This window comes from Lissotriton vulgaris, chromosome 3_1 (genome assembly GCF_964263255.1).
Source record: "Lissotriton vulgaris chromosome 3_1, aLisVul1.2, whole genome shotgun sequence".
NCBI lineage: Eukaryota > Metazoa > Chordata > Amphibia > Caudata > Salamandridae > Lissotriton > Lissotriton vulgaris.
The window spans coordinates 1422791378-1422807830 of NC_141689.1; the positions used below are offsets into that span (position 1 = coordinate 1422791378).

The 16453-nt window shown below is 46.5% G+C and overlaps 1 protein-coding gene across 2 annotated transcripts in view; it reads left to right on the top strand.

Moving 5' to 3' along the window:
• The window catches only part of ZCCHC7 (zinc finger CCHC-type containing 7), a 281807-nt gene that overhangs the window by 214875 nt on the left and 50479 nt on the right, over positions 1-16453 (top strand). For both annotated transcript variants that reach the window (XM_086961897.1, XM_086961898.1), the window contains exon 7: positions 14834-14929. In XM_086961897.1, the coding sequence (XP_086818023.1) occupies positions 14834-14929 (96 nt within the window). The remainder of the gene's footprint in view (positions 1-14833; positions 14930-16453) is intronic.

Genomic DNA, 16453 nt, shown 5'->3' on the forward strand with positions numbered 1-16453 from the left:
TGCAGCGAGGGTGAAGTTCTTGATGGGCCTCTTCTCAAAAGGGCTCAGCTCAAAATTAATATGAAAAGGTCGGCGAGTAAGTAAGTTAAGGGATGGGTGAATGGCTGGATGAATTAGTGAAAGGGTGAATGGATGAATGAAAGATTGAATAAATGGATAATGAGAGAGGATGGATGGATTGATGAGTGAGGGGAAGGATGGAGAGAAAATGTAAATAGCGTGATGTATGGGTGGAAGGGTAGCTGGATGAGGGGAAAGATGGATGAGGGGAAGGATGAGGAGAAGGATGGATGGATGAGGGGAAGGATGGATGGAGGGGAAGGATGGATGGATGAGGAGATGGATGGATGGATGATGGGTGGGTGAAAGGATGGATGGATGGATGGATGGATGGAGAGTCGGTGGGTGAAAGGATGGATGGATGATGAGTGGGTGGGTGAAAGGATGGATGGATGATGAGTGGGTGGGTGAAAGGATGGATGGATGATGAGTGGGTGGGTGAAAGGATGGATGGATGGATGAGTGGGTGGGTGAAAGGATGGATGGATGGATGAGTGGGTGGGTGGATAGTGGGTGGGTGAAAAGATGGATCAGTGGATTGGATGGTGGGTGGGTGAAAGGATGGATGAGTGGGTGGGTGGATGGTGGGTGGGTGGATGGTTGGGTGGATGACGGGTGGGTAGGTGGATGAGTGAAATGATGGATGGATTGATGGATTGATAAGTGCAAGGGTGAATGAATGGACGTATGAGTGAAAGGGTGGATGTAAAGATGGATGAGTGAGTGAAAGGGAGGGTAGATGGACAAAAGGATGAATAGATGTTTGAAGGAGTGAAATGATAGATGGATGAATGATAGGGTCAATGGATGGATGGATTCATGAGTGGATGAGTAGATGGATGGATGGGTGGGTGGATGGATGGATGGAAGGATGGCTAAGTGAAAGGGTCGATGGAGAGAGAAAGGGAGGATGGATGGATGACTAAAATAGTGGATGGGTGGAAGGATTAGTAAGTGAAAGGATGGCTGGATTGGTGAAAGGGTAAATGGCTGAATGGATGAGTGAATGGATGGATGGGATGAAGAGTGGATGGATAAGTGTACAGATGGATAGGGTGAAAGGATGGATGGATGGATAATAGAGGATGAGTGAAAGGATGGATGAGGGGATGGATGAAGGGATGGATGAGTGAAATGATAGATGGAAGGATACATGATGGATAGGTTTGCAAATGGTTGAATATGTTTGGAAATGGCTGGGCTTACTTATATACTATTGCGCGACCTCTGATGTGTCTGTAAAACGTACCTATTGTCCTGAAGTTTTGTCCTGAATTTTGACCCCCTGTCCTGAATTTGTGTCCCGAATTTTGACCCTTTGTCCTGAATTTTTACACTCACCGTCCTGAATTTGCACCAATGCCAGTTGGTCACCCTAATTGTGTTGCGTTTGCCCTGTCTTATGTGCTAGCTGTGCCTTTGGTTGTCAGCAGGAAGGTTCCCCTGCTAATAGTAGTAACCATGGCTGCTGTCGGGAAGGAGTCAGTTGTGGTTGCTGTTCCTTTGGGTTTACTCTGGCTATTATACAAACACTGTGTCTGCATAATCTGAGCGCAATACTGTGTTGTGGTGCCTGCGCTAGTTATGTTTTAGCTGTAGTGTTTTGTAGCACACGGACACAATGCAGACCACACCTTTTATAACAAACAGAACATTTATTTAACATCTCTTCATAACACCTCTGAAAAGATTACCTTTCCCCTTGTTCTCTACATGCTGGTTCTCCTCCTTCCTCTACCTTTCCCACCACCATCTCTGCCGGCGTCTACCTCATTTCATTACCTTGCTGTTAAGTTTGATCCTTTCTTTCTTCCCGTCTTTCTTTCTTTCTTCCCCTCTTTCTTTCTTTCTTTCTCTTTCTTTCTTTCTTTCTTTCTACCCCTCTTTCTTTCTTTCTTTCTTTCTTTCTTTCTTTCTTTCTTTCTTTCTTTCTTTCTTTCTTTCTTCCCCCTCTGTCGGTTCCTCTTGCTGACTTATTCCTACAAGCTTTCAAAAATGTGCTCATTTCATACCCTTAAAACCACTACATTTCACATTTCTGGTAAGTTTCCACTAGAGTGTTAAAGTGTTTGGTCTTGGAACTCTTTTCTTTTTTTCCTGCTCATGTTAAACATGTTAAACATGTATGTTTTGTTTGCAGCTCCTCCTTGCCTAAGTCTAAAATTAGAGACCGTTGTGCATTTCTGAATTTTTTTTGTCAAAGCAACGAGTTTTAATTTTGTGTGAAGGCCACATTTTTTTGTAAATATATTTCATCATTTCTAAAATTGGTAACACAATCCACACAAGTACACTCTTCACCATGCAATATAATTCTAATCAGCATAATTTCACTCCATGCCACACACTTCCACGCCACACAATTCAACTCTACACATTTCCATTCCATTACACACCATTTGATGACAAACCACATAATTAAACTCATAACAATTACACAACACGCTGCATGGATCCAATTCACACAACCGAATTCAACATCATGCCACAAACTTCAACAGCACACTGCATAATTAAACTCCTCTACATACCACAACACAAAATACCATTCCACATTATTACACACCTTAACAGACAATCCCACTCCGCAGAATTCCAGTACACTCAATACCACGTAATTACTGTCCACATAATTCCACTGCACATATGCCACATAATTCCACTCCACAAATCCAATCCATACCACAAAATTCCACCACACACAATTCAACAACTAATAATTCCAATCCAACCCCATTTTTTTACATTACACAGGGCAACATAACAAACCAGAGCACCACCTTTCCCATTTAATATATACTGGCACTTGGCGCCATGCTGCTGGACGAAATAATGCGCTAATCCTTCACTTTTATATACGGAAAGGTAGATTAGCAGGGATGCTTTAGCTTTAAACGTTTTTGCTTAGAGCACACATTTACAGCAACATACTTGTTGAAGCTCAGGGATATTTTTCCTCCTTGTAAATTGAGGCTCACTAAAAGCTATTTCGGTACTCTGCACATTTAATAGCACATGTTATTATTACTACTCCCAACTGTGCTGGTTTTATCACCGTAAACAGGATAATAATCTGAGTGAGTCCAGGGAGATTAAGTGATTTGCCCACAGTCACAGGATAGTCAGCAGATGCTGTAAATCAATCTCATTCTCAGTTCCAAAGTTGGCAGCTTTGGGAGTGTGGCCTATATTAATTACTAACTTATCAGAAGATGAGGTCTTACCTCTATTGTTTATAATATGGGGATGGCAACCTGGCCATTGCTTAGCCCTTTGTTGGAATCTCTGTCATTCTGCTTTATTACATCCTAAATGCCCACCAGATCCCATGTGTCACTTCCATCCCTTTCTCTTGCTCAGGGAGCAGGCACAGATCCATTAAATTTAATTGGTGTCCATTCGCTTGCGCCTTAATTCAAGTGCTATTTAATTAAAGTGCAATTTTTTTACATGGGTTGCTGCTTTCCTCTCTCACCCACCACTTTCCACGTTGCTGATCGCTTCGCTCCACCCCTACGGTCTGGCTTGTTTTGCTTTGATTGGGATTGTTACTCCTTCCTTCCTTCCTTCCTTCCTTCCTTCCTTCCTTCCTTCCTTCCTTCCTTCCTTCCTTCCTTCCTTCCTTCCTTCCTTCCTTCCTTCCTTCCTTCCTTCCTTCCTTCCTTCCTTCCTTCCTTCCTTCCTTCCTTCCCTCCCTCCCTCCCTCCCTCCCTCCCTCCCTCCCTCCCTCCCTCCCTCACTCTGCTTCAATCCCTCAGATGTTTAACAAGTGAATCTGCCTCTTTCTTTTATATATTTTTTATTAATTAGTTCAAGAATGGAAAATACAAGAACCATTGAGATGGAATTAAACAGTATTTGATGCAGGTCTTTTTAGGTATCTGCCTCACTCTTAATTGGGGTACAACTTAATAGTATTGAAGCAGACACACCTGCCCAGTTCTTCTTTGAGGACTGCCTCTGGAACAATTCAGCCTACATCGGGGGCATATGGGTATTCTCTAAGAATTGTTTCATAAAATGTTATTTATTCTGGTCTTCAATATTAAAGTCTGCGGCCTGGGTGGGTGATATTTTTGCCTTTTGTAAATTAAATGACACATAATCCAGTTAGCCAACCAGTGACAGTAAAGTACTTTTAGCTGAAAGCACCACCCTTACAACAAGTTTCAGAAGAAATAAAGTTTTAACCCAGACTGACAAGGCCTAGACTAGATTCACTAGACCATACATGAGTGAAAACTGACCCTCCCACTTTAGGTCTGTGAAACCTCCTCTATCCCACCATTGCTAGTAGGGAGTTTGAGTCCGTTATATTTTCAAGGTCGATTGAGAAAGGATCTCACAAGACCCCAGTCCAATATTGTAGCCAAAGGGAAGTGAATGCTTTCAAATAAAATACACATGGTTTAATTTAAAAAGAATGAACATTATGAAGCACTATGAAGCACTAGAATTATAAGTAAATAACATTTCCTTACACATCTTTAGAACAAATGATTTCTGGAAACATTTGCCAGTTGATCTTTTATATTTGGAGATTCTTCTCAAGGAACATGCATCTTGCATCCGGTTTGTAACCTGACTCGTCTGCAGTGCTATCCCTTAGATTTTGGGTGCGTATACCCTGGACATGGGGTCCTAGTACTTGGGGCTTCTGGGTTTTTCACAGTGAACCTCCGTACTCTCCCACGTTTCTTTTGGTTATGGTATCTGACCTTCAACATTGCTGGGCCTGCATTAGTTAGTAGACGATGCTGAGAGAGTCGATTCTTTATCATCACTAAAATTAATCATGGCATTCCTGAACATGAAAGCAAACAGTGGTCCTGAGTGTATGGAGAAGCACCCTGCCTGCCAGGACTATTGTGTTTTTTAAGGGGGTGTTATACAAAGTATTAATGCAGAGCAGAGAAAACACATGGCTCCCACTTGCCATTAGTCCGTTTTTTCAGTGCATCTGCTACACAGACGATACAATAAATGAAAAGAAATCCCCAACAAGCAGATGGTATCTCTGATTATGGGAACCGGCGGAGATCCTCTGCTGACCTGGAGAGCTATCTGCTAAAGCTCAAATAAGGCTCTATCCCCCAGATGCATGAAGCACCCACTCTGCGAATCCTAAATAGCGAAAAATACCGAATCGCTATTCAGAATTCGCAGAATGGGATGCATCACCAAAATCGGTAAGTATCTGCGATTCGCAACCGGACGCAATCGCCATATGCGAATTTGCCAAAATCGCTATAAAATCGCAGAATCGGCTGTTTCCCAACACCAAATTGCGATTTCGCAAATATCGAAATCGCAAATAGCAATCTCGCAAATTGCGAGATCGCAAAAACGGGAAGTTGCATTTTGAGCACAATGATACATCACTACCAGGAAGTAGCCTGCTCCATGCTTCATTTGGATCATATTCCAGCTTCTTGGTCGAAAGCCACCATCACCTTGATAGCAAAGCCGAACAAAGATCCTAAAAAAATCGAGTCGTATAGACCTATTTCCCTTCTTAATTGAGATTTGAAAATGTATTCCGGCATACTAACATCAAGACTGGCGAAAGTAATTAAGTCCATAATTCATCCAGACCAGAGGGTGTTCATACCAGGCCGCCAACTTAATGAACTTACGTTCCAAGTTGTTGGAGCAATAGACAAAGCGATAGAGAGAGGATCGCCGCTTGCCATTGTTGCGATTGATGCAGCAAAGGCATTCGACCAGGTTAAATGGCGATTTTTATGGAAAACTATGGCTATGTTTGGGTTCCCAGCTACATTCATTAAAGGGGTTGAGACACTATATAGGGGTCCCCGGGCCAAATTATTGGTTAACGGCAGTCTGACCAAATGGTTGAATATCTCTAGGGGAACGAGGCAGGGTTGTCCTCTGTCTCCTCTCCTCTCTGATATTTATATCGAGCCCTTTGCCTGCACCTTGAGATCAGATCCAGTAATTACACCATTTAAAATGGGGGATTTGGTGCTGAAGACAGCATTATATGCCGACGATCTCCTTCTTTACACGACTAATCCTGTTGACGCCATTCCCAGGCTATTTGAAGTGGCTGAAGATTTCGGTAAAGTGTCGGGGTACAGAATTAATAAAGATAAAACTGATATAATGAGTTGGAACAATCTGGCCCCGATACCAGAAGCTAAACTAAAAATAAGATACCTGTGAATATACCTCACCCACAAACTGGAGGATGGTTCAAAAACTAGCTGGCAAACGGTTGTAAAGGAGGTAAGGAAGCTGTTGACTAGATGGAACACTCTACCCCTTAACATCTATGGTAGAGTGAACCTACTCAAAATGATAATTCTGCCTAAAATTATCTTCTTATTTAACTCCATCCCTTTAGATTTTAATAAAAAGGATATTTCTAACCTTCAAGGGAAGATCGGTTCTTTCATTTGGGCTACTAAGTCCACCAGGATTGCCTGGAGGAAATTGAGAAGGGGATTGAAACTAGGTGGGCTGGCTCTCCCTGATCTACTTTTCTATTGTTATGCTTTTCAGTTTAAGAATTTTAGACTTTTGGCAAATAAGTTGGACTCCTCATCGCATGGTCGCCTCTTTCAGGCTATGTTATCAGAGCTGCCACAAGGCTTAGATTTTTTTACATATAAATTTGGGGACCAGAAGTTTTTTAAAAAGGTCCGTCTAAAGCTTCTACAGGCAGCACTCAATATTTGGCAATCAATACGTAAAAATTTGGAGATCCCCTATTACCATTCTCAGGCCCCATTATGGGACTCTCCGGGTACCCCTGATTACCTATTAGACCGACTGGCTCTCCCACTGAGAGCAGCAGGCTTTACGAAATGGGGGGACCTGTGTAACAACTTGGTACTTTTAGACTGGGAATCCCTATCAAATGTAACAGGAGGCTCTATTACAAGATTTACATTCTATCAGATGTCTTCTTGGTGGGGGAGACAGCCTTTCGCAAAAGATCAGGAGACCCTAATCCTGGAATCAATAAGTAGGGGGAGAGGATGGAAGGGGGAGATCACACTTTGGTACAATTCATTAGTGGGAACAAAAGATAATTTGGAAGCTGAAATTACCAAGCTATGGGACAATCTCTTAGTTCAGAACCCCGAAGAGATGTTGAAGGTTTGGACTGATGCATTTACACTGTCACAAACATTATAAAACCATCCAACCTTAGAAGGAATCACCTGTTTACGGCTTATAGGGTGTACTGGTTCCCAGTGAAATTATCTAAGATCTCAGCAGAAGAATATTTTTGTCCAAGATGCAGGTTCCCTGCCGCGGACAACAGGCATATGTTTGTCGACTGCCCAGAGATTACGAGTTACTGGAGACAGGTGTGTGGGTTCTTAGAGGAGGTAGTACTAACATCTATTACCTGTAGTCCCAGATTAATTCTTTTCGGCCTTCCCCAGGACTATGACAGTAGAAGCAGTACCTCACAGTTTATCTTTTACGTTATTGTTATCGCCAGGAGAGAGATATGCAGGGAGTGGAAGTCTGTAAACCCTCCCAGATTTGCAGATTGTCTAAGGAACATCATGGCAGTTAGCCGTTTAGACATGTTGTGTGGCGGGTAGAGTGCCATTAAGATCTGGTCTTCATTAAAAACATGGTCTGAGAGATAACACATAATGAGTCCACTGATTATGCCAGAGGTTTAATGGTCCTGTCCTCCCAAAGAGGCAAGGTACATCGATAATGGGAGTTGGACTAGGAGACGACCTACCTCTGGGCAACCTCCGTAGGCTATCCACAGGCTCCAGGGCGGAACAAGTTGGTTTGTGCCAGTGGCCCGGAGAAAGCCCATCTAGAGTTGATATTTTCTGGTGGCATTTATGAGGCCGAAAAAAAAAATGCTTCATTTGGATCACAGAGCTGGATAGAGGAGGAGGCAGAGCACTGAACCCTCCTGCCATATCATCGGACCCAAACCAAGCTGCCACCAAACTCACACAATGGATCACCCACAGCGCTGACAAATTAGCACCCTTGAAAAAACATAAAATCAAGCAAGGTAGCAAAAAAGCCCCCTGGTTCAACGATGACCTTAAGAAATCCAAGAAGTTATGTCGTACTCTCGAGAAAGCCTGGAGAAAAAACCCAACCACTGACAACCTGGCCACGTTCAAGAACACCACCCGCAAACACCACCAATTGATCCGATCCACCAAGAAATCAGCATTCAAGGATCGACTTAACAACAATGCCCAAAACAGCAAGGAACTATTCAACATCGTCAAAGAATTTACCAACCCCACCGCCGGCACCAACGACATCACTCCCTCACAAGACCTCTGCGACTCTCTATCCTCTTTCTTCCACAACAAAATCGCCGACATTCATAACAGCTTTGGAAACCTGTCCGAAGAACAACCCATTCCACCCACCTCTGAACCAAAACAGCACTCTCACAACCTCTGCACCTGGAACCCAATCTCGACTGAAGACACCATCCGACTGATGAACTCCATCCACTCAGGATCGCCAACCGACCCATGTCCCCACCACATTTTCAACAAAGCAGACTCCATCATCGCACCCCATCTACGCGATGTCATCAACTGCTCCTTCAACTCCGCTACCTTCCCAGAAAGCTGGAAACATGCCGAACTCACCGCCCTTCTGAAGAAACCCACAGCGGACCCATCTGAACTTAAGAACTACCGCCCCATCTCACTCCTCTCCTTCCCGGCCAAAGTCATCGAGAAAGCCGTCAATAGTAAGCTCGCCGCCTTCCTTGAATCCAACAATTCACTTGACCCCTCACAGTCCGGCTTCCGAGCCAAACACAGCACCGAAACCGCCCTCATCGCTGCTACAGACGACATCCGAACGCTCCTGGACAACGGAGAAACAGTTGCCCTCCTCCTACTTGACCTCTCCGCCGCCTTCGACACAGTCTGTCATAAAACCCTCATACAACGCCTCAACAACGTTGGAATACAAGGAAAAGCGTTGGACTGGAACATCTCGTTCCTTGCCGGAAGAACCCAGAGAGTCCGCCTCCCCCCATTCAAATCAGAGGCAACCGAAGTCATCTGCGGCATACCACAAGGATCATCACTTAGTCCCACCCTCTTCAATGTGTACATGAGTCCCCTAGCATCCATCGCGCGACAACACAACCTCAACATCATCTCTTACGCTGACGACACCCAGCTGATCCTCTCCCTCACCAAAGACCCTAACACCGCCAAAACCAATCTAAACGAAGGAATGAAAGAAGTAGCCGAATGGATGAAGGTCAGTCGTTTAAAACTTATCTCGGACAAAACGGAAGTCCTCATCTTAGGATCATCACCCTCTGCATGGGACAACTCATGGTGGCCACCGGCCCTGGGCACAGCACCCATACCCACAGATCACGCTCGTAACCTGGGCTTCATCCTAGACTCCTCCCTCTCGATGGCCAGACAAGTCAACGCCGTCTCATCATCTTGCTTCAACATCCTACGCATGCTCAAAAAAATCTTCCGCTGGATCCCCACCGATACAAGAATGACAGTCACCCACGCACTAATCACTAGTCGACTAGATTATGGAAACACCCTCTACGCCGGAACCACAGCCAAACTACAGAAAAAACTCCAACGCATCCAAAACGCCTCAGGCAGACTCATACTGGACATCCCCCGTCAAGCTCACATTTCCGATCATCTGAAAGACCTCCACTGGCTTCCCATCAACAAAAGAATAACGTTCCGTCACCTAACCCACGCACACAAGGCCCTCTACGACCTAGGACCCGAATGCCTTAACAAACGACTATCCTTCTACACACCCACCCGCCAACTACGCTCATCCAATCAAGCCCTCGCCACAATCCCGCGCATCAATAGATCCACCATGGGAGGAAGATCTTTCTCCTACTTAGCGGCCAAAACCTGGAACTCTCTCCCCACTCACCTCCGCCTCACACAGAACCACCTCTCCTTCAGAAAACAGTTAAAAACCTGGCTATTCGATAAATAATACACCCTCCCTGAATTTATGCACCCACCCTCATGCAAGCGCCTTGAGATCCTCTGGGTGAGTAGTGCGCTATATAAACTACTGAACTTGAACTTGAACTTGCTGTCCCAATACAGGATACATATTGACATTACAATGTCCCAGGAAGCTGCAGGACCCAGTGAAACAGCCAGGAAGCGCAAAATCAAGTTTTCTGAAAAAGAACTGGAGTACTTGATAGAGGTAGTCAGCAGGGATCATGACCAGCTGTTTGGGAAGCTGTCCCGGAAGGTGCCCGAGACTACCAAAATGCGTATCTGGCTGCGCATCAAGTCCAAGGTCAACGCAGTGGGAGTCACGCACACGTCCATTGATGACCTTAAAAAGAGGTGGTACGACGTGCCAAGGAGCGCATTGCGGAGAGACTGGGGGAGAGACTGGCCACGGGAGGAGGAGACTCCACAGTCCCCGAGAACACACCAATGGAGGACCTAATGGAGGACACCATCAACCCTGCAGCCTGTGTGGGGGTCACTCAACTGGACACCTCCCGCGCCGCACACCAATCACCAGGTCCGAGCTATGCAACTGCGACCCCGTCCCCTAACAATGCCCATGCCCCCAGAACAAGCCATATTTGTAACCCTAGTAATCCAGTCCCTGCCCCTCCCAAATGCCCAAAGGCATTGTGGGACCTGTAGTGTGACAATGTGCCCTGATAGCCACACACAGTCAGAATAGTTAAGTGAAACATACCCCTAAAACCAGTCAGGGAATGCAAGCCTGCATGCATGTTGCTACATCCCAGGTGCCTGAATCATATCATTAATCATGCACTCATTCACATCACAGGTGCCTCAGATGCTGAGACGCCTGACAACGAGGCACTCCACATTGTGGAGACACCTGATGAGACGTATGGAGAGAGCCATCCAGCACCAGCACCTGGACCAGTACTTGGACCAGCACCTTCCCCAAGACACAGGGCCACCCCTGCAGCCATAGGAGGAGCACAACCTCACCAGTCGGCATGCATGGAGGCATACACGACGCACAGCAACTGTGCGGTCCCAAACAAGCAGCAGGTTGAGGCAGCAGCGCTCTGTTGCCACCCCAGCAGACATGGAGCAACAGGCACATAACCTAGGCCTTAGTATTGAGGCTCGGATGCTTGCAGTGCAACGTAAGCAGGCACAGCACATGGCAGCAATGCAACTGCAGCTTTACAAAACTGCACGCAACATTAGACAGCTCACTGAGAGTGTGCAGGAGCTAACCGCAGCCGCCAATGAGAGCAACCAACTGATGTGTGGCGCAGCAGGACATCACACGCAGACGCCACAGGCAGCTGCTGACACGGCTATCAGCCTACACACGCTCAAACCACCTGATTGGGAACGCCACCTCCCAGCTGTCGCGCAGGTCACTGGCCATACAGATACAGATGGTACAATGCTGCGCAGATGTTGCAAGGGCCCTAGAGCAGGTCACCACTGCTGTTGAGAACCAACAGGAGGCCGGCCATGGCCATGCAAGGGTGGGGGGGGATGATGCCAGTTAGGGGACATCTAGCCTCAGCAGCTTGTCTGTGCCGGTGCAACCAGAAAGGCGCCGCAGTTCCCGGCCCAACGCTGCATCACGGCAGGACACTCCCAACGTGGTGGTTGAGAGTAAGTATGGGCGGAAAATCCGTTTCGCTCGCGGATTTTGCGGATTTTCGGTAAATTCGCAATCCGCGAGATTCGCGAATCTCCCGCCAAATCCGCGAGCAGCGGATTTTATGGCTTGCTCGCACTGTTCGCGTGAGTTCGCGGCTTCCCAGTACAACTTCGCGCCCCGCGAATAAGCGCTAAATTGCAGAAATACGATCTTAGCAAAACTGAAACTACTTACCAGGTTCAAAAGTTCAGGCTCATCATTAGTAGCCATTTCCTGTAGTGCTTCCTGAGGGGCCCCTCCAGAGTTCAGTTGCCTACTTGCAACTATTATGTGACCCTGCTCTGAACCTCAGAATAGTTACACATATGCCACAAAGGTCCTGAATTACAGCTAAGGGAGACAAGCAGGAGCCAGGCTGGAAGTTCAAATCCATTAATCAGCCCCTAATTCATTATTGTCAGTTGGGGCAGGGCAGGTGTTGTAACTAATTTTGCAACAATGAAAGCACTTAGCAAGTGCAAAAGATCACTAATCAGGAAGCACTAAGGAAGCAGGTGCCAGCTAAAAAAATATTCTGTGACACATTAATCAGCCCCAAATTAATTCAGGTCACTTGAGGCAGGGAAGGTGTGCTTTGCTTTGCCACAATAATGTACACTGACTGGACAACCAGAGGGTGCTGTGATGAAACAGAGGGTGGCATGGGTGGGCCAGAGGGTGGCATGAGTAGTCAGAGAGTGGCAGTGGTGACAGAGAGTGGCAGTGATGAAGAAGAGTGTCCCAAACAGGCTGGACACGTAGAAACAACAAGCTCGCAAAACTTGCGACCCGACAGGTAAGTTCGCGTTTGCGAAATTGTACAAAACCCTCGCGAACTGGCAGAAACCCGCGCGAACACACAAAAAAAAAATTTCGCGAGAATTCGCGGATTTTGCGAATTGCGAGTTCGCAAATCCGCAAAATTCGCGAACGCGAGATTCGCAAAATTTGTCCATGCTTAGTTGAGAGGCAACAGGGTGCGTCCGGCAGGAGACGCCAGTGACTATACATTTCAGGCAGTGCCATGGTGAGTTAACCACGCACGCCTGCTCAGGATACAAGAGCCTGTATGTCTCAATACAGTAGCACAAATGTTTGCTGATTTAAAGCACATTGAGAGCTTGTTAATTAAACAAATGATTTATTTTGAACACAAATCTCCCTCATGTCAATCATTCATGTGGCATGCATGAGTGCAGTGTTGTGTGAGGGGTATAGGTGCACTAGAAATAGTTCAGTGTGATGTTGGTGCGGCGCCTGTGTCCTTCAGCAGGATTCTCCCCGTGTGCATGATGCACATGTGCAGGTGGCAGGTTGTCCCCCTCTGACTCACTACCAGACACCTCCACAGGTATCCTCCACTTGGTTGCAATATTGTGGAGTATGGCACACACTGCCACGATGCAGCAGCAGACCTCAGGCCGGTATTTGAGGGCCCCGCCAGTCTTGTGTAGGATCCGGAATTGACTCTTTAACATACCAAATGTCCGCTCTATCACATTTCTGGTGTGTATATGCGCAGCATTGCACCGCCGTTCCTGTGGTGTAGCATGTTTGAGGTATGGGGTGAGGAGGTATTCACGGAGGCCGTAGGCGCTGTCACCTGAAGGGAGGAGCAGAGGGTCAGTGCCTGTGATGCGCAGCAACAGGGTCTTAACATGCTGCATGTGTACTTACCTGGGAGATGTCCCTCGCCAAATTCACCCCTGGCCAAGCGGGTGTGTATGCCGCTATGCCGGAAGATGAACGAATCATGCGTGCTCCCCGGGTATTGTGTACACAATGTCTGTGATGATGGTCTTCGCATTGCAGACCATCTGGATGTTGAGGGAGTGGTATGACTTGCGGTTCCGGTACATGTATTCGGTCTCTGCGGTTGGACAGATGTGAATGTGGGTGCAGTCGATACAGCCAACTACATGGGCAAAATGGGCGGTGTGATAGAAGTCCAGTTTTGTTTGCATTAAGTCCAGTTGAGTTGTTGGGAAGGTGATGTAGTGGTGTATCCGGCTCAGCATGGCATCCAGGAAAGTCTGTAGGCAGCGTGACAGTGTGCTCTGTGATATACCCCCTGCATATGCGACTATCCCCTGGAAGCTGCCGGAGGCCAGGAGGTGCAGGCAGCACAGGACCTGGACATGGGTGGGCACGGCATTGGTCCTCCGTGTTAGGTGCTGCATTAGGGGGTCAAGGTCTCTGATGAGCTTCGTAATCATTGCCCCATTGAGCCTGTATTTGGAGTAGATCTCCTCTTCAGTCTGGCCCAGGAGTGTAATCCGCAGCCGGAAGATGCGCTCCTGGATCCTGCGTCGGTTCTGGGCTGCAGCCTGGAGCCTCAGCCGCTTTGCCACGATGTAGAGACCTGGCATTGTGACTTTACTCATGCTCCTACTGAGTCTCCTTAAGTGTGTTTGATTTACCCCACACCTGTTTCTTGTGTGCCATTTTTTTTTCTCACCAATCGGATTTCATGGTTACCACCTGGTTTTGCTTCTCCTTAAATTGCGTCTCGTATTTAGCGATTAATGGTATTTTTGCAATTAGCGATTTATAATGAATGGGAATAGCAATTTATTAGTGAATTCGCAATTTGTTTGCAAATTCGCTATTGATTTCGCTAAATGTGTGGGTAATCGCTGTTAAGGAATTGCAATGGGGGTTACCAAATGGTTTTGCGATTATTTGTTTTGTGAATTCGCTATTTGCTGCTTTTGTACTTGATGCATTGCGGGAGCGGAAATTGCAATCGCAATCGCAGTTTCGCAGCGATTGTGATCGCAATATCGCTTGATGCATCTATGCCTTTGTCTCTTAAAGATGAGACGCTTACCATTGAGCTGACAATTGACAATATGAACTGTCCTGGATCTACTTGTGCACCATCCCTGTTGATGACCTTTCCTGTACAGTGAGATCTGCTGGAACGGGACTTGCTTGGTTTGGTGCTAGCAAACAGCACTTAAACTGTTGACCTATCTTTAAAATTAAGGATACGTTGAAAGGATGAAATTCTAGTAAATCTATCAAGACACTTAAAATATTGTTTTTTACGTTTTTTGTTATATTGAGAGATGTAAAGTGTATTTGCCTCAGCTTGCTCCTTATTTCTATTTTGCAGGTTGAGGAAGGTCCAATTCGGAAACCCCGTTCTGGTTCTGGAAATAAAGCAGAAGTCTACTGTTACAATTGTGCCATGAAAGGCCATTTTGGGCATGTAAGTGTCAGCAAACGGATTTGTTGCCATTGCTTTTTTTTTCAAATACGCATATATTGTGATTTTTTTACACACATGTTTGTTAAAAAAATGTCAGTTTTAGAGAAATGTTTAACATGTAAGCACAAGTCATGCTTCCAATGAAAGAATGATGCTAGGCAGAAATTTTGGTGATAAGTACATAGCATTTCTCGCCTTTCGTACCCGTTGAAAGGAGTTTTCAACCGCATATCTACCCACCCAGCTACCACATCATGCAAGCTTCCCAGCCTTGTTGTAGCCAAGGACTCTGTATGCACAGACCCCCTCCTCTCAGCAGCCATAGCCTCGAAGGCTTTTCAGTTTGTTCTCCAACCATCATGGGCAACCAGTGGGACGCAGAATAGGCCATCATCTGCTCTGCTGGAGGTTGATAATCTAAGACCTCTGGTTTCTTCAGATTGTTCGAAGTGGCTACTCCTTCCCCTTCATGACTTTCTCTCCAGCTGTGCCACCCACTTGCGACAGACTGACTTAGGACCATCTATCCTTGATCCACCAGGAAGTGACAGCTCTCTTGGCCAGGGGAGCCATAGAGAGGGTATCGACGTCAGAAGTAAGATTGTGGTTGTTATTCCTGATACTCTCTTTGCCCAAGAAGGACAGAGCCTTTGTTCTATCTTAGAAGTGCACGCTCTTAATTTCTTTCTGAAAATGGAGAAATTCAAAAGGCTGATACTCGCTCAAGTTCTGTCTACCCTCGACTCGGGAGACTGGATGGTAGTGTTGGACTTACAGGAAGTATATTTCCACTTTCCCATCCGTCTTGCCCACAGGTGTTAACTGCAGTATGGTGGGCCACTTGCATTTTCAGTTTGCTGTGCTCTTGTTTCGCCTTACCTGCACCCCTTGGGTGTTCACCAAGGTGGAGGCGGTGGTGGCGGTTCACCTGCGAAGATCAGGGATGCTAGTCCTCGCCTATCTCAAAAACTGGCACTTGAAGGTGGGTTCGCCTCAGGTGGTCGACTTCCATCTCCAGACTACCGCCAACCTCATGCATTCACGCGTTTGGTCCTGCGTTCCCTATCAACGTGCCAAAGTCACACCTCTCAGATGCTCCCTTTTATCTCAGCTATTTTGGACACAGTGCAGTTTCGGGCTTATCCTCCCGAACGGTGAGTCCAGGCTATTCAGGCTATGATGTTGATGTGTCAGCCTCTATGCTAGGTTTTGGTGAGACTGACTCTGAGGCTGCTGGTCCTCATGGCCTCCTGCATCCTGCTTGTGACACGTCCCCGCTTGTATATGCAGGCTCTTCAGTGGGACCTGAGGTTCTTGTGGGCACAGCATCAGGGGAATCTATCCGATCTGGGTCAGATCTCAGAGGGTCCTGCAAAAGATCTGCAGTGGTAGTTAACCAACCTTGATTGAGTCAGCGACAGCCCCGTCTCCCCACCCCAAACTGACATTCTTGACAGATGCGTCACTCCTGGGTGGGGCGGCCATCTGGGAGATGTGGAGACCAGCAGCCTCTGGCGGAATCCA